Source organism: Penaeus japonicus, unplaced genomic scaffold, assembly GCF_977035675.1.
Source record: "Penaeus japonicus unplaced genomic scaffold, GWHDUDI00000001_assembly GWHDUDI00000005, whole genome shotgun sequence".
Lineage (NCBI taxonomy): Eukaryota > Metazoa > Arthropoda > Malacostraca > Decapoda > Penaeidae > Penaeus > Penaeus japonicus.
Window position 1 is genome coordinate 21,772,910 of NW_028234407.1, and position 19,174 is coordinate 21,792,083.

General features: G+C 33.8%; 2 protein-coding genes across 2 annotated transcripts in view; both read right to left on the minus strand.

Annotated features, from left to right (window-relative positions):
• Positions 1-1,632, minus strand: part of LOC147471812 (uncharacterized) — a 3,795-nt gene extending 2,163 nt beyond the window's left edge. The window contains exons 1-2 of the mRNA XM_086536674.1: positions 1,539-1,632; positions 1-737 (exon numbers count right to left, since the gene is read on the minus strand). The exon at positions 1-737 is cut by the window's left edge and continues 679 nt beyond it. Coding sequence (XP_086392800.1) covers positions 1-737; positions 1,539-1,632 — 831 coding nt within the window. The remainder of the gene's footprint in view (positions 738-1,538) is intronic.
• Positions 1,633-3,571: 1,939 nt separating this feature from the next.
• LOC147471813 (uncharacterized) lies at positions 3,572-7,496 on the minus strand. The gene is made up of 8 exons (XM_086536675.1): positions 6,989-7,496; positions 6,677-6,796; positions 5,619-6,358; positions 5,056-5,455; positions 4,670-4,785; positions 4,053-4,324; positions 3,751-3,929; positions 3,572-3,603 (listed from the first exon to the last, which is right to left on the minus strand). The coding sequence occupies exons 1-8, from the start codon at positions 7,494-7,496 to the stop codon at positions 3,572-3,574; spliced, it is 2,367 nt and encodes a 788-aa protein (XP_086392801.1).
• Positions 7,497-19,174: the final 11,678 nt, after the last annotated feature.

Sequence of the window (19,174 nt, forward strand, 5' to 3'; positions counted from 1 at the left end):
ATTAGGAACGCCAACTCGAGAGAAAATTTCTACAAGACTTTCCGCAATGGTTAAGGTATCTATATTTTTAAGAGGAACAACTTCAGGGTATCTCGTGGCATAATCAATTAGAGTCAGAATATATTTGTTACCCCTTTCAGAACATGGGGATATCGGACCAACTATGTCAATCGCCACACGTGAAAATGGTTTCGAGATGACCGGAATATTTTTCATGGGTACTTTCCTCACACCACCTCGAGCTGAAAATGTTTGACACTTATGACAAGAACGGCAAAATCTCTTAACATCGGCTCCAGCGCCTGGCCAAAAGAACTTATCGAAAACTTTATTAGCAGTTTTACGATGTGAAAAGTGTCCCGCTGTGAGAGCGTCGTGAGCAAGGCACATAACATCATTACGGTACTTCTCTGGCACCACAAGCTGTTTGCTACCAACCTCATAGTCATTTAAACTAGTGACACACACGCGGTAAATCAAACCGTCAATCATTTCATACTTAGCAGTACGGCTTTTACTTTTAACCAAATCATTGTTAACTAGTTTATCACGAATGGTTTTTAAGGATGAACAAGACTGTTGTCCTTTCACAATTTCAGCCTTATCAACATTAGCGTTAATGATGAACGCGGGGCAAGAAAGTGCTGAACTAGGAGAGGCCTTTAAATTAGTGGAACGAGTCTGAACAGCTAGAGCTAATTCGCTTTGGTTTTCTTTGCAGTTATTGTCCTTATAGACTTTGACAGGATCACATACTTGTTTTCAGAACATGCATTCGATGAGTAAACAGGTGAAGGGTTACTAGGATTGTCATTACAATCATTTGGCATCTTGACACCAGGGATAACGCCTATCAAAAACGTCTGCAAATTTAATTGGGGCTGCAATTGCATCAACCCATCCATGAAAAGAATTTGCTTTGAATTAGGCAGCGTACCTTAGGAAAGACATTAGGGACTCCTAGGCTAGTCGTATATCTTTAACATTTGACCAGTTTTAAATCTGGAATTGATCAATGTCTCTTTTACTACAACACTGGAACAACCCGTGTCTAGAACCACATGAGCGGGTTTCTCGCAACAGTCGCCCGTCAGGATCAGAAAAACTATTTGTAGGAAACAGTTCCGACTGGATTAACAAAATTTACTTTGAATTTGTCTGGTCTTGGAAGTATTTGAAATTTTTAGGATTATCAGGACATTGTGGCCGGATATGACCGTCTTTACCGCAACCATGGACACTTCACTTCGGTCACGCGAGAAGGGAATAACTTTCGGCGTGCGAGTTTACTTTCGCGATAATTGTGCGCACTGCGATACAGATCCGCTGCTTCGGCCATTTCTTGAGCTGTATTGAATTACGTTCTTTCAAAAATATTCTGAGATCATGACACAATTTCATTAGTAGTTGATTCATAACAAGAAAATTTCACAAAGCGTCATAATCCTTATCGACTTTGCTCATGTTTAACCAACAACCCAAATTTTGTCCATACGAACAATCAGTATGAACATAACTTTCTTTATCTTTAATTTTACTTTCCCTGAACTTCCGCCGGTACGAGTCTGCATCAACTGTGTAAGCTCTTAATAGGGCATCTTTCAGCTGACCATAGTCATTTACTGTTAGCATCAGGACAAAACGAAGTATACACTTGCAATGCTTTCCTTTTAAACAAGTACCCAAATATATAGAATAATCGCTTTCGCTCCATTTATGCAATTCAGCTCTAAAACGCTCGAATCTCTGCAAGAAAATTATTCAATTCATCCTCGTATCAGAAAATGTAGGTAATTTAATCCTTCAATAAATGACAGTATTAGAAGAGTTAGATTTCACATTTAAACGAGCAAGTTTCCAAGTTTCGTGAATGCGCCGTTTTTCGTCTTCTCCGCACTGCAATTCTATAGTCTTTTAAGTTCACGTTCAGCAACTCTCTCCTCCCTCTCGCTCTTCGCGTATTAATCATGTTCCTTTTCAAATTTAAACGCTCTACAGCATCCCCACTTAAACCAAGGGATTCAGCTCTATCCAAAAATCTGAGTTAAATATTCATTATGAAATAGATACGCTAGAAAAATCTAGGAGAAATAGAAGTATTACAGTACTTCGCGGCTACCACGGCCTCAATCGTCAATAGTTACACGCCATGGACTATAAAACGATACGCCAAAAACGTTACGAGGGTTACAGAAGTCCTCAAACAGTAAACAATTATGAAGTCAAGTACACTTCAAAAACGGCGTATATCAATATCACATTGAAATACTCTTACTAGCTACTAACACGGTCTCACCATCGGCAATAGTTACACGATGACAAACCAGTATCGCCAAAACGTTACGATGACACAAGATTCCCGAAACAATAACTAAATTATGAAGCGAGATACAGCTTCCAAAATATCCTGTTTAGTGGTAAACAAAGTGAAATAATCGGTCCGTTGAGATTAACTCAAAACAGATACAACTTTGCCAAAAAACAGAATATATAGAACATCACCTCTCCTTTTTCCGAATGCCTGGGGGTTTACATAAAAGACTCACCGCACCACTCACGTGAAACATACCCCAGGATCCGAGTCTCGTGCACAATTACGATTTCTGATGGAAAAAATTGTCACTTAAAAAAAAAACAATCTTTAACTACGCTTCATAGCCCAATAAACTGAGGATCTCCTTAACTCCACTGCCGCCACTTGTAGTAGGTTCTTTTTGTATTATTTGCTTATAAGATATAGATATTATTTCAGTAATACGGGATTTATATAATTTTCCAGTATATGTTCATTTATGATTCATTTGCCATTAAATATTTGTATATGATATGTATCTATTGTTGATCCTCATTAGCTATGAAGGTAGAAAAGAAATGTTTATACAGAAAAAGTGTATTCCTTTCGCAAAAATAAGTATAGTTTAATATTGTAAATTATTATTTTCAGCACTGTACGATGTTATAGGGACCGACACTCCTCACGCTCACACGCTGTGTTAAAGGGCCGATACTCTACATGTCCGTATGCTGGATTACAGGGGTCAGACACTTGCACACGCCCATATGCAGGATCACAGGGGCCTGACAGCACACTTAAATATGCTGGATCACAGTGGAGTCACCACTGCTAAAGCCAACAAGCTGGATCACAGGGGTCACGACACTGCACGCTATGTCGAGTACTTCCATAAAGAAGAATACACACACACAAAAAAAAGGCTGGAATAAGAAAACGGAAACTGAGATTCCTTTCACTTTTTTATGTTCCATTTTATCAAAAACACGAGAGTCGGTACTTACAGAGTGGCAGGGTATTCGTGAGTGAGGCCCATCGTTTAGGCTTAACTTTCCAAATCAGCTTGGATCATACCCCCAGGCATTCTTAGCAACAACTTAAACAAGTAAACTACCTTGAGAAGGTGAGGTCAGGTTTCGTGATTTCCGATTACCATATTTCATTTCCAAAAATATGGGAAAATAGACCTTAATCCACCGACAATACCCCCTATTTAAGTTAATAAACAGAGTTTTTAACCAAAGAAATTAGGTGGATGAACAACAATTAACAATTACATTAAACTGGGCAACGGCTCAGCAAGTCTGCACCTACGTTATGTTGACCTTTTATATATTCAATAGAGAAGGAATATCCTTGCAATGTTAATGCCCAGCGCATCAATCTATTATTAGAATTTTTCATGGTATGCAAATAGCTCAAAGGTTTTTGATCGCATTGGATAACAAACTCCTTACCATACAAATACAGTTTGAACTTTTCAATTGCCCATACAATAGCTAGGCATTCCTTTTCTATCGTTGCATACTTGGTCTCGCGATCAAGCAGCTTTCTACTTGCATAAGATACAGGCATCTTGCAATTATTGATATCTTGCAATAGTACTGCGCCTACCCCGACGTCACTGGCATCTGTTCTAAGATAAAATGTTTTAGACATGTCAGGTAAACATAATATAGGATTAGAAATCAAGGCAGATTTTAGAGAATTAAAGCAATCAATTTGATTATTATTCCAATTAAGTTTATTACTACTGTACTTCAGTAGATCGTTCAAGGGAGCAGCAGTACTAGCAAAATTAGGTACAAATTTCCTAATATAACCAACAGTTCCGAGAAAAGATCTAAGTTGTTTTTTTGTAGTAGGCAAAGGCATTGCATTTATAGACACGGCTTTTTCATCAGGTGGGGTAATACCATTACTACTAAGCAATACAGCAAGATATTTTATGTTTGAGTCGGCAAAATGACATTTAGCAGGACTAACAGTCAAACCATGCTTTCGTAATCTAAACAACAGATCTTTCACGTCCTGGAGGTGTTCATACCAATCATTATTATGTACGACAATATTGTCGAAATAGCAATCTGTATTTCTTAACCCAAGTAAAACTCTACGCATTAACCTTATAAATGTTGCACATGCAGTCTTTAAACCGAAAGGCATAACTTTCCACTGCATCAATCCTCTATGGGTTGCAAAAGCTGTATATATTTTACAATCATTAGACAGAGGAATTTGCCAATATCCTTTACACATGTCCAATTCTGTGAAATAAGTATCATTAGCAAAATTAGTCAAAGCATCTTCTGTGGTAGGCATGGGCTCAGCATCAAAATATGAAATGCTATTCAGGGAACGAAAGTCAATACAAACACGCCAACTACCATCAGACTTTTTAACCAGCACAACTGGCGAACAATAAGGGGATTCAGAAGGCTCAATAACACCAAGCTCAATCATCTTGTCTATCTCATCGTTAAACTCCCGAACTAAATTATGTGGTATAGGATAAGGCTTCTTATGTATGGGAACGTTAGAGTTTAAAATAATTTTGTGCTCTATCGTTGAAATTAAACCAGGGTGATTACAAATTACATCAGGGAAATCATTTAGAACATTTAGCAGTTCTTTTACTTGAGAAGTAGATAAATTATTACCCATCTGAAAATCATTGTCATATTTCATTTCAAAGAAAATAGGCTCAGATGTTTCATTCGAAGATAGATCATCAACTATACTTAATTGAACAACATGTTTACCTTTCCGGCTGCTAAGAGCATCATCGCGTCTATAATAGCGCTTCAACATATTGATATGGAAAAGTTTCTCCTTTCCACGAATCTTTACAATATAATCCACACCTTTCTCGTGACATTTAATTACTGGATAAGGGCCAAGCCACTGCATTTCTAATTTATTTGACTTTGTAGGAAGTAAAACTAAGACTTCATTTCCAACATGGAGTTTGCGGGGTTTGCATTTTAGATCGTAATACGCCTTGTAATTCTGAGCGCTTATCTCCGTATGCGAGGCGGCCAATTTTGCCGTTTCCTCGAGACGGGAACGGAGATCCAAAACATACTGATAAGTGCTTTTAACATCTTTATCAATTTCGTCGTTAGTCCACAATTCATGTAGAATACTTATGGGTCCGCGAACCTTACGTCCATGCAACTCGAGAGAAAATTTCTACAAGACTTTCCGCAATGGTTAAGGTATCTATATTTTTAAGAGGAACAGCTTCAGGGTATCTCGTGGCATAATCAATTAGAGTCAGAATATATTTGTTACCCCTTTCAGAACATGGGGATATCGGACCAACTATGTCAATCGCCACACGTGAAAATGGTTTCGAGATGACCGGAATATTTTTCATGGGTACTTTCCTCACACCACCTCGAGCTGAAAATGTTTGACACTTATGACAAGAACGGCAAAATCTCTTAACATCGGCTCCAGCGCCTGGCCAAAAGAACTTATCGAAAACTTTATTAGCAGTTTTACGATGTGAAAAGTGTCCCGCTGTGAGAGCGTCGTGAGCAAGGCACATAACATCATTACGGTACTTCTCTGGCACCACAAGCTGTTTGCTACCAACCTCATAGTCATTTAAACTAGTGACACACACGCGGTAAATCAAACCGTCAATCATTTCATACTTAGCAGTACGGCTTTTACTTTTAACCAAATCATTGTTAACTAGTTTATCACGAATGGTTTTTAAGGATGAACAAGACTGTTGTCCTTTCACAATTTCAGCCTTATCAACATTAGCGTTAATGATGAACGCGGGGCAAGAAAGTGCTGAACTAGGAGAGGCCTTTAAATTAGTGGAACGAGTCTGAACAGCTAGAGCTAATTCGCTTTGGTTTTCTTTGCAGTTATTGTCCTTATAGACTTTGACAGGATCACATACCTTGTTTTCAGAACATGCATTCGATGAGTAAACAGGTGAAGGGTTACTAGGATTGTCATTACAATCATTTGGCATCTTGACACCAGGGATAACGCCTATCAAAACGTCTGCAAATTTAATTGGGGCTGCAATTGCATCAACCCATCCTGAAAAGAATTTGCTTTGAATTAGGCAGCGTACCTTAGGAAAGACATTAGGGACTCCTAGATAGTCGTATACTTTAACCATTTGACCAGTTTTAAATCTGGAATTGATCAATGTCTCTTTTACTACAACACTGGAACAACCCGTGTCTAGAACCACATGAGCGGGTTTCTCGCACAGTCGCCCGTCAGGATCAGAAAAACTATTTGTAGGCAACAGTTCCGACTGGAAAACAAAATTTACTTTGAATTTGTCTGGTCTTGAGTATTTGAAATTTTTAGGATTATCAGGACATTGTGGCCGGATATGACCGTCTTTACCGCAACCATGACACTTCACTTCGGTCACGCGAGAAGGAATAACTTTCGGCGTGCGAGGTTTACTTTCGCGATAATTGTGCGCACTGCGATACAGATCCGCTGCTTCGGCCATTTCTTGAGCTGTATTGAATTTACGTTCTTTCAAAAATATTCTGAGATCATGACCACAATTCATTAGTAGTTGATTCATAACAAGAAAATTTCACAAAGCGTCATAATCCTTATCGACTTTGCTCATGTTTAACCAACAACCCAAATTTTGTCCCATACGAACAATCAGTTGAACATAACTTTCTTTATCTTTAATTTTACTTTCCCTGAACTTCCGCCGGTACGAGTCTGCATCAACTGTGTAAGCTCTTAATAGGGCATCTTTCAGCTGACCATAGTCATTTACTGTAGCATCAGGCAACGAAGTATACACTTGCAATGCTTTCCCTTTTAAACAAGTACCCAAATATATAGAATAATCCGCTTTCCTCCATTTATGCAATTCAGCTAAACGCTCGAATCTCTGCAAGAAATTATTCAATTCATCCTCGTTATCAGAAAATGTAGGTAATTTAAATCCTTCAATAAATGAAGTATTAGAAGAGTTAGATTTCACATTTAAACGAGCAAGTTCAATTTCGTGAATGCGCCGTTTTTCGTCTTCTCCGCACTGCAATTCTAGTCTTTTAAGTTCACGTTCAGCAACTCTCTCCTCCCTCTCCGCTCTTTCGCGTATTAACTCATGTTCCTTTTCAATTAAACGCTCTACAGCATCCCCACTTAAACCAAGGGATTCAGCTCTATCCAAAATCTGAGTTAAATCATTCATTATGAAATAGATACGCTAGAAAAATCTAGGAGAAATAGAAGTATTACAGTACTTCGCGGCTACCACGGCCTCAATCGTCAATAGTTACACGATGACTAAACGATCGCCAAAAACGTTACGAGGGTTACAGAGTCCTCAAACAGTAACAATTATGAAGCAAGACACTTCAAAAAGTATATCAATATCACATTGAAATAACGGCTACCACGGTCTCAATCGGCAATAGTTACACGATGACAAACCGATCGCCAAAACGTTACGAGACACAAGATTCCCGAACAGTAACTAAATTATGAAGCGAGATACAGCTTCCAAAATATCTGTTTAGTGGTAAACAAAGTGAAATAACGGTCCGTTGAGATTAACTCAAACAGATACAACTTTGCCAAAAAACAGAATATATAGAACCTCACCTCTCCTTTTTCCGAATGCCTGGGGTTTACATAAAGACTCACCGCACCACTCACGTGAACATACCCAGGATCCGGTCTCGTGCACAATACGATTTCTGTGAAAAATTGTCACTTAAAAAAAAACACTTAACTACGCTTCATAGCCATAACTGAGGATCATCCTACTCACTGCGCCACTTGTAGTAGGTTCTTTTTGTATTGTTTGCTTATAAGATATAGATATTATTTCAATAATACGGGATTTATATCATTTTCCAGTATATGTTCATTTATGATTCATTTGCTATTAAATATTTGTATATGATATGTATCTATTGTTGATCCTCATTAGCTATGAAGGAGAAAAGAAATGTTTATACAGAAAAAGTGTATTTATTTCGCAAAAATAAATATAGTTTAATATTGTAAATTATTATTTTCAGCACTGTACGATGTTATAGGGACCGACACTCCTCACGCTCACACGCTGTGTTAAAGGGCCGATACTCTACATGTCCGTATGCTGGATTACAGGGGTCAGACACTTGCACACGCCCATATGCAGGATCACAGGGGCCTGACAGCACACTTAAATATGCTGGATCACAGGGGAGTCACCACTGCTAAAGCCAACAAGCTGGATCACAGGGGTCACGACACTGCACGCTATGTCGAGTACTTCCATAAAGAAGAATACACACAAAAAAAAGGCTGGAATAAGAAAACGGAAACTGAGATTCCTCTCACTTTTTCTATGTTCCATTTTATCAAAAACACGAGAGTCGGTACTTACAGAGTGGCACTTACATACATAAATATATATATATATATAAATATATATATATACATATATAAAATATATAAATACATACATACATATATATATATATATATATTATATAATATATATATATATATATATATATAATATATATATATATATATATATATATATATATATATATATATATATATATATATAAATATATATATAATATATATATATTATATATTATATATATATATATATTATAATATATATATATTATATATATATATTATATATATATTATATATATATATAAATATATATTATATTATATATTTATATATATATATATATATATATATTATATATATATATATATATATATATAATATATATATATATATTATATATATATATATATATATATATATATATATATATATATATATAATATATATATATATATATATATTTAATATTATATATATTATATATATATATATATATTATATATATATATATATATATATTATTCATGCACATACATACACCTACACACACATACAAAAACACACACACACACATCCATTACATTATAAGAATGGCTCTAACGTGTATTTTAAGCATTTTTGGCTTTTTTCAGGATCGTTCATTTTTTTCTTACACCTTTTTCCTCGAAATTGCTCTTTCCTTTAATATAACGAAAATCAGTGCATTTAACTGTTATCCGTCTCATTATCAGAATGGCTCTAACGTGTACTTTGATCTTTTTTGGCTTCTTTTTCAGGATCGTGCCTTTTTTTTCTTGCACCTTTTTTCTCGCAATTTTTGTTTCCTTTAATATAACGAAAATCAGCGCATTTATCTGTAATCCGTTTTATTTTCAGAATGGCTCTAACGTTTATTTTAAGCATTTTTGGCTTTTTCAGGATCCTGCATTATTTTTTCTTTCCCTTTTTTTCTCGTAATTGCTTTTTCCCTTTAACATAACGAAAATCAGCGCATTTAACTGTAATCCGTTTCATTATGAGAATGGCTTTAACGTGTATTTTAAGCATTTTTTTCAGGATCGTGCCTTTTTTTTCCTTGCACCTTTTATCTCGTATTGCATTTTCCGTTAATATAACGAAAATCAGCGCATTTTACTGTAATCCGTCTCATTATCAGAATGTCTCTAATACGTATTTTAAGCATTTTTGGCTTTTTTCAGGATCGTGCATTTTTTTTCTTGCACCTTTTTTTCTCACAATTGCTTTTTCCTTCAATATAACATAAATCAGCGCATTTAACTGCAATCCGTTTCATTATCAAAATGGCTCTAACGTGTATTTTAAGCATTTTCGGCTTTTTTTCAGGATCTTGCACATTTTTCCTCGCAATTGCTTTTTCCTTTAATATAACGAACATCAGCGCATCCAATTGTAAACCGTTTCATTATCAGAATGGCTCTAATGTGTATTTTAAGCATTTTTAGCTCTTTTTAGGATCGTGCACATTTTTTCTCGCAATTGCTTTTAAGCGCATTTAATTGTAATCCGTTTCATTATCAAAATGGGTATAACGTGTAATTTAAGCATTTTTTACTTTTCTTTCAGGAGGTCGTGTATATTACTGTTATTTTTTTTATTCCACCTTTTTTCTCTCAATTGCTAAATTCTTTAATATAACGAAAATTTGGGCATTTAACTAAAATCCGTTCCATTATCAGAATTTTAAGCCTTTTTTGGCTGTTTTCAGGGTCGTGTATATTACTGTCATTTTTTTTTTTAATCCTTTAATATAACGAAAATGAGCGCATTTAACTACAATCCGTTTCATTATCAGAATGCCTCAAACGTTGATTTTAAGCATTTTTCGCTTTATTCATTTTTTTTATTCCACCTTTTTTCTCTCAATTCCTAAATCCTTTAATATAACGAAAATCAGCGCATTTAACTATAATCCGTTTCATTATCAGAATGGCTCAAACGTGTATTTTAAGCCCTTTTGGCTATTTTCAGGATCGTCTATATTACTTTTTTTTAATCCTTTTATATAACGAAAATGTGCGCATTTAACTATAATCCGTTTCATTATCAGAATGGCTCAAACGTGTATTTTAAGCATTTTTGGCTAATTTTAGGGTCGTCTATATTACTGTCATTTTTCTTTTCTCTTAATTGCTAAATCCTTTAATGTAACGAAAATCAGCGCATTTAACTATAATCCGTATCATTATCAGAATGGCTCAAACGTGTATTTTAAGCCTTTTTGGCTATTTTCAGGGTCGTATATATTACTGTCATTTTTTTATTGCACCTTTTTTTCTCTCAATTGCTAAATTCTTGAATATAACGAAAATCAGCGCATTTAACTATAATCCGTGTCATTATCAGAATGGCTCAAACGAGTATTTTAAGTTTTTTTGGCTATTTTCAGGGTCGTATATTTTAGTCATTTTTTATTGCACCTTTTTTCTCATAATTGCTATATCATTTAATATAACGAAAATCAGCGCATTTAACTATAATCGGTTTCATTATCAGAATGGCTCATACGTGTATTTTAAGCATTTTTGGCTATTTTCAGGGTCGTATATATTACTGTCATTTTTTTATATCACCTTTTTTTCTCACAATTGCTAAATTCTTGAATATAACGAAAATCAGCGCATTTAACTATAATCCGTGTCATTATCAGAATGGTTCAAACGTGTATTTTAAGCATTTTTTGGCTATTTTCAGAGTCGTGTATATGACTCATTTTTTTTTATTGCACCTTTTTTCGCTCAATTGCTAAATTCTTTAATATAACGAAAATCAGCGTTATATTATAGGATTGGCTCAAACGTGTATTTTAAGCATTTTTGGCTATTTTCAGTGTCGTGTATATTACTGTAATTTTTTTTATTGCACATTTTTTCTCTAAATTGCTAAATAGTTTAACATACCGAAAATCAGCGCATTTAACTATAATCTGTTTGATTTTCAGAATGGCTCAAACGTGTATTTTAAGCATTTTTGGCTATTTTCAGGGTCGTGTATATTACTGTCATTTTTGTTTATTGAACCTTTTTTTATCTCAGTTGCTAAATCCTTTAATATAACGAAAATCAGCACATTTAACTATAATCCGTTTCATTATCAGAATGGCTCAAACGTGGATTTTTAGCATTTTTGGCTAATTTCAGTGTCGTGTATATTACTATCAATTCTTTTTTTTTATTGCAAATTTTTTCTCTCAATTGCTAAATAATTTAACATATTTTCAGGATCGGTTACATTACTGGCTTTTTTGGCTTTCTTTGGATCTTTTTTCTCGCAATTGCTTTTTCCTTTAATATAACGAAAATCAGCGCATTTAACTGTAATCTGTTTCGTTATCAGAATGGCTATAACGTGTATTTTAAGCATTTTTGGGTATTTTCAGGATCGGTTACATTACTTGCTTTTTTTTTCTCGCAATTGCTTTTTCTTTTAATATAACGAAAATCAGCGCATTTAACTCTAATCCGTTACGTTATCAGAATGGCACTAACGTGTATTTTAAGCATTTTTGGGTATCTTAAGGATCGGTTACATTACTGCCTTTTTTGGCTTTTTTTCATTTTTTTTTTCTCGCAATTGATTTTTCTTTTAATATAACGAAAATCAGTGCATTTAACTGTAATCCGTTTCGTTATCAGAATGTAATCCGAAACGTGTATTTTAAACATTTGGGTATTTTCAGGATCGGTTACATTACTGCCTTTTTTGGCTTTTCTTCACCTTTTTTTCGCAATTACTTTTTCCTTTAATATAACGAAAATCAGCTTATTTAACTGTCATCCGTTTCGTTATCAGAATGGCTCTAACGTGTATTTTAAGCATTTTTGGGTATTTTCAGGATCAGTTACATTACTGCCTTCTTTGGCTTTTTTGCATCTTTTTTCTCGCAATTGTATTTCCTTTAATATAACGAAAATCTGCGCATTTAACTGTAATCCGTTTCGGGATCAGAATGGCTCTAACGTGTATTTTAAGCATTTATGGGTATTTTCAGGATCGGTTACATTACTGCCTTTTTTCGCTTTTTTGCACCTTTTTTCTCGCAATTGCATTTTTGGCTTTTTTGCACCTTTTTTCTCGCAATTGCTTTTTCCTTTAATATAACGAAAATCAGCGCATTTAACTGTAATACGTTTCGTTATCAGAATCGCTCTAACGTGTAATTTAAGCATTTTTGGGTATTTTCAGGATCGGTTACATTACTGCCTTTTTTTTTGTTATTGCTATTTCCTTTAATATAACGAAAATCAGCGCATTTAAATGTAATCTGTTTCGTTATGAGAATGACTCTAACGTGTATATTAAGCATTTTGGGGGTATTTTCAGGATTGGTAACATTGCTGCTTTTTTTTGCACCTTTTTTCTTTCATTGACTTTTTTCCTTTAATATAACGAAAGTCAGCGCATTTAACTGTAATCCGTTTCGTTATCAGAATGAATCTAACTTATATTATAAGCATTTTTGTGTATTTTCAGGATCGGTTACAGAACCATTCTGATAACAAAAAGGATGACAGTTAAATGAGCTGATTTTCGTTATATTAAAGGAAAAAGCAATTGCGAGAAAAAATGTGCAAAAAAGCCAAAAAAGCAAGTAATGTAACCGATCCTGAAAATACCCAAAAAAGCTTAAAATACACGTTAGAGCCATTCTGATAACGAAACGGATTACAGTTAAATGCGCTGATTTTCGTTATATTAAAGGAAGAAGCAATTGCGAGAAAAAAAGTGCAAAAAAAAAACAAAAAAGGCAGTAATGTAACCGATCCTGAAAATACCCAAAAATGCTTAAAATACACGTTAGAGCCATTCGGATTACACTTAAATGCGCTGATTTTCGTTATATTAAAGGAAAAAGCAATTGCGAGAAAAAAATGTAAAAAAAAAAGCCAAAAAAAGGCAGTAATGTAACCGATCCTGAAAATACCAAAAAATGCTTAAAACACACGTTAGAGCCATTCTGATAACGAAACGGATTACAGTTAAATGCGCTGATTTTCGTTATATTAAAGGAAAAAGCAATTGCGATAAAAAAGGTGCATAAAAGCCAAAAAAGGCAGTAATGTAACCGATCCTGAAAATACCCAAAAATGCTTAAAATACACGTTAGAGGCATTCTGATAACAAAACGGATTACAGTTAAATGCGCTGATTTTCGTTATATTAAAGGAAAAAGCAATTACGAGAAAAAAGGTGCAAAATGCATTTTTCTCGCAATTGCTTTTTATTTTAAAATAACGAAACTCAGCGCATTTAACTGTAATCCGTTTCGTTATTAGAATGGCTCTAACGAAAATCAGCGCATTTAACTGTAATCTGTTTCGTTATCAGAATGGCTCTAACATGCATTTGAGCATTTTCGGGTATTTCACAAATTTATTACTTACATTGCCTATTTTTTGTGATAATCTAGAAAAATCTTTACTCCACATAAAATAATTGATTATATAATGATTATATTATTTTTGAATGATAAAATCATGTTTTTGGATTGTTACTCGTCTCCACACAAAATTACCTCGTCCCTCAGCCTTGTGTTCTTAAACCATTTCCACTTATATCCACGTTCCTGGAATTCCGGTTTCCGGTTACTAATCATTGTTTATATTACCTAATGTGTGTGCCAATGTCCCAGTATCAATTGACCCATAATTAGTCGTAGAAGTCATTAAGGATAACCTGTTGAAGTATCATGGGCAGAGGAAAAGACTTGAGTCAGGCTGATTTTTCAGCAATCGAAATTTATCTACAAGAAACATCCCTCGACTGTAAAGAAATCGCTCATAAAGTTGGTGTATCATTATCTAGTGTGTACAGAGTGAAAAGGAAGATGGAAAATATCGAAAATTACGAGCCAAAACGTGTTGGAAAATGTGGAAGGAAATCCTGTACCACCCCAAGACAGGAGAGAATTCTCGTTGACATGGTAAGAAAAGCCCGTTCAAAGTCGTCAAGACAACTAGCAGCTGACTTAGTGGACTGTGATGTACAATGTACACCCTCAGCTGTTAGAAAAAAGCTTAATAAGCTGGGTTACCGTGCCTGTAGGCCAACTAGAGTGCCAAGACTAACCGAGGCCATAAGGAAGAAAAGGCTGGCTTGGGCCAAGGCACACAGCCACTGGACATCTGATGACTGGGAAAAGGTAAATATGCATTAGATTTTGCTGAATTCGTTGTTTTTCTAGACTAATTGATTAAAATAACTATTTATCTAAATAAAATAGCGATTATTTCATGTTTGATTCAAGATGCTGCATCACAATTGAAAAAAAATGTCTTTGTTCCAATTCATGTTTGATGAAACCCACTTGAAGACTGGGGTTTACAAAGCTGTAATTTAAGTTTGAGTGAAAAAAAATCAATTATTTTTTTTGTTTGCATCCAGGTATGTTTCTCTGATGAATCAATGATGGAAATACTGAGTGATAGGCGAAAATTCAAAAGAGAAGGACCACCCTGACTGTCAGAAGACTGCAGTCAAGTTCCCTTCCAAAGTCATGGTTTGGTCCATCATATCTGCACAAGTTACAGGTCGTTTAGAGATCGTGGATAGCGCTCTGAATCAAGACGGATACCTTAAGATAATAGATAAACGCCTGGTACCCCAATTTCGTGAATGGTTTCCTGACAATAACGGATTATTCATGCATGTATATTCTGGCCATTCAACTGATTTATTAACATCTTTATTGAGAGAAGGAAATTTTTAGACATTTTGATAACGAAACGGATTACAGTTCAATTCACTGATTTTTGTTATATTAAAGGAAAAATCAATTGCGAAAAAAAGGTGCAAGAAAAAAAATGAAGATCCTGAAAAAAAGCCAAAAATGCTTAAAATACACGTTAGAGCCATTCTGATAACGAAACGGATTACAGTTCAATTCACTGATTTTTGTTATATTAAAGGAAAAATCAATTGCGAAAAAAAAGGTGCAAGAAAAAAAAAATGACGATCCTGAAAAAAAGCCAAAAATGCTTCAAATACACGTTAGAGCCATTCTGATAACGAAACGGATTACAGTTCAATTCACTGATTTTTGTTATATTAAAGAAAAAACAATTGCGAAAAAAAAGGTGCAAGAAAAAAAAAAAAAATGACGATCCTGAAAAAAAGCCAAAAATGCTTCAAATACACGTTAGAGCCATTCTGATAACGAAACGGATTACAGTTCAATTCACTGATTTTTGTTATATTAAAGGAAAAATCAATTGCGAAAAAAGGTGCAAGAAAAAAAAATGACGATCCTGAAAAAAAGCCAAAAATGCTTAAAATACACGTTTGAGCCATTCTGATAACGAAACGGATTACAGTTCAATTCACTGATTTTTGTTATATTAAAGGAAAAATCAATTGCGAAAAAAGGTGCAAGAAAAAAAAATGACGATCCTGAAAAAAAAAATGCTTAAAATACACGTTTGAGCCATTCTGATAACGAAACGGATTACAGTTCAATTCACTGATTTTTGTTATATTAAAGGAAAAATCAATTGCGAAAAAAAAGGTGCAAGAAAAAAAATGACGATCCTGAAAAAAAGCCAAAAATGCTTAAAATACACGTTTGAGCCATTCTGATAACGAAACGGATTACAGTTCAATTCACTGATTTTTGTTATATTAAAGGAAAAATCAATTGCGAAAAAAAAGGTACAAGAAAAAAAAAATGACGATCCTGAAAAAAAAGCCAAAAATGCTTAAAATACACGTTTGAGCCATTCTGATAACGAAACGGATTACAGTTCAATTCACTGATTTTTGTTATATTAAAGGAAAAATCAATTGCGAAAAAAAGGTGCAAGAAAAAAAAATGACGATCCTGAAAAAAGCCAAAAATGCTTAAAATACACGTTTGAGCCATTCTGATAACGAAACGGATTACAGTTCAATTCACTGATTTTTGTTATATTAAAGGAAAAATCAATTGCGAAAAAAAGGTGCAAGAAAAAAAAAGACGATCCTGAAAAAAAGGAAAAATACTTAAAATACACGTTTGAGCCATTCTGATAACGAAACAGATTACAGTTCAATTCACTGATTTTTGTTATATTAAAGGAAAAATCAATTGCGAAAAAAAAGGTGCAAGAAAAAAAATGACGATCCTGAAAAAAAGCCAAAAATGCTTAAAATACACGTTAGAGCCATATTGATAACGAAACGGAATACAGTTCAATTCACTGATTTTTGTTATATTAAAGGAAAAATCAATTGCGAAAAAAAAGGTGCAAGAAAAAAAAAATGACGATCCTGAAAAAAAGCCAAAAATGCTTAAAATACACGTTTGAGCCATTCTGATAACGAAACGGATTACAGTTCAATTCACTGATTTTTGTTATATTAAAGGAAAAATCAATTGCGAAAAAAGGTGCAAGAAAAAAAATGACGATCCTGAAAAAAAAGCCAAAAATGCTTAAAATACACGTTAGAGCCATTCTGATAACGAAACGGATTACAGTTCAATTCACTGATTTTTGTTATATAAATTGCGAAAAAAAGGTGCAAGAAAAAAAAAATGACGATCCTGAAAAAAGTCAAAAACGCTTAAAATACACGTTAGAGCCATTCTGATAACGAAACGGATTACAGTTCAATTCACTGATTTTTGTTATATTAAAGGAAAATCAATTGCGAAAAAAAGGTGCAAGAAAAAAAAAATGACGATCCTGAAAAAAAGCCAAAAATGCTTAAAATACACGTTAGAGCCATTCTGATAACGAAACGGATTACAGTTCAATTCACTGATTTTTGTTATATTAAAGGAAAAATCAATTGCGAAAAAAAGGTGCAAGAAAAAAAAATGACGATCCTGAAAAAAAAGCCAAAAATGCTTAAAATACACGTTTGAGCCATTCTGATAACGAAACGGATTACAGTTCAATTCACTGATTTTTGTTATATTAAAGGAAAAATCAATTGCGAAAAAAAGGTGCAAGAAAAAAAAAATGACGATCCTGAAAAAAAGCCAAAAATGCTTAAAATACACGTTAGAGCCATTCTGATAACGAAACGGATTACAGTTCAATTCACTGATTTTTGTTATATTAAAGGAAAAATCAATTGCGAAAAAAAGGTGCAAGAAAAAAAAAATGACGATCCTGAAAAAAAGCCAAAAATGCTTAAAATACACGTTTGAGCCATTCTGATAACGAAACGGATTACAGTTCAATTCACTGATTTTTGTTATATTAAAGGAAAAATCAATTGCGAAAAAAAGGTGCAAGAAAAAAAAAAATGACGATCCTGAAAAAAAGCCAAAAATGCTTAAAATACACGTTTGAGCCATTCTGATAACGAAACGGATTACAGTTCAATTCACTGATTTTTGTTATATTAAAGGAAAAATCAATTGCGAAAAAAGGTGCAAGAAAAAAAATGACGATCCTGAAAAAAAGCCAAAAATGCTTAAAATACACGTTTGAGCCATTCTGATAACGAAACGGATTACAGTTCAATTCACTGATTTTTGTTATATTAAAGGAAAAATCAATTGCGAAAAAAAGGTGCAAGAAAAAAAAAATGACGATCCTGAAAAAAGCCAAAAATGCTTAAAATACACGTTTGAGCCATTCTGATAACGAAACGGATTACAGTTCAATTCACTGATTTTTGTTATATTAAAGGAAAAATCAATTGCGAAAAAAGGTGCAAGAAAAAAAATGACGATCCTGAAAAAAAGCCAAAATGCTTAAAATACACGTTTGAGCCATTCTGATAACGAAACGGATTACAGTTCAATTCACTGATTTTTGTTATATTAAAGGAAAAATCAATTGCGAAAAAAAGGTGCAAGAAAAAAAAATGACGATCCTGAAAAAAAGCCAAAAATGCTTAAAATACACGTTTGAGCCATTCTGATAACGAAACGGATTACAGTTCAATTCACTGATTTTTGTTATATTAAAGGAAAAATCAATTGCGAAAAAAGGTGCAAGAAAAAAAAAATGACGATCCTGAAAAAAAGCCAAAAATGCTTAAAATACACGTTTGAGCCATTCTGATAACGAAACGGATTACAGTTCAATTCACTGATTTTTGTTATATTAAAGGAAAAATCAATTGCGAGAAAAAAGGTGCAAGAAAAAAAAATGACGATCCTGAAAAAAAGCCAAAAATGCTTAAAATACACGTTAGAGCCATTCTGATAACGAAACGGATTACAGTTCAATTCACTGATTTTTGTTATATTAAAGGAAAAATCAATTGCGAGAAAAAAGGTGCAAGAAAAAAAAAAATGACGATCCTGAAAAAAAAACAAAAATGCTTAAAATACACGTTAGAGCCATTCTGATAACGAAACGGATTACAGTTCAATTCACTGATTTTTGTTATATTAAAGGAAAAATCAATTGCGAAAAAAAAGGTGCAAGAAAAAAAAATGACGATCCTGAAAAAAAAGCCAAAAATGCTTAAAATACACGTTAGAGCCATTCTGATAACGAAACGGATTACAGTTCAATTCACTGATTTTTGTTATATTAAAGGAAAAATCAA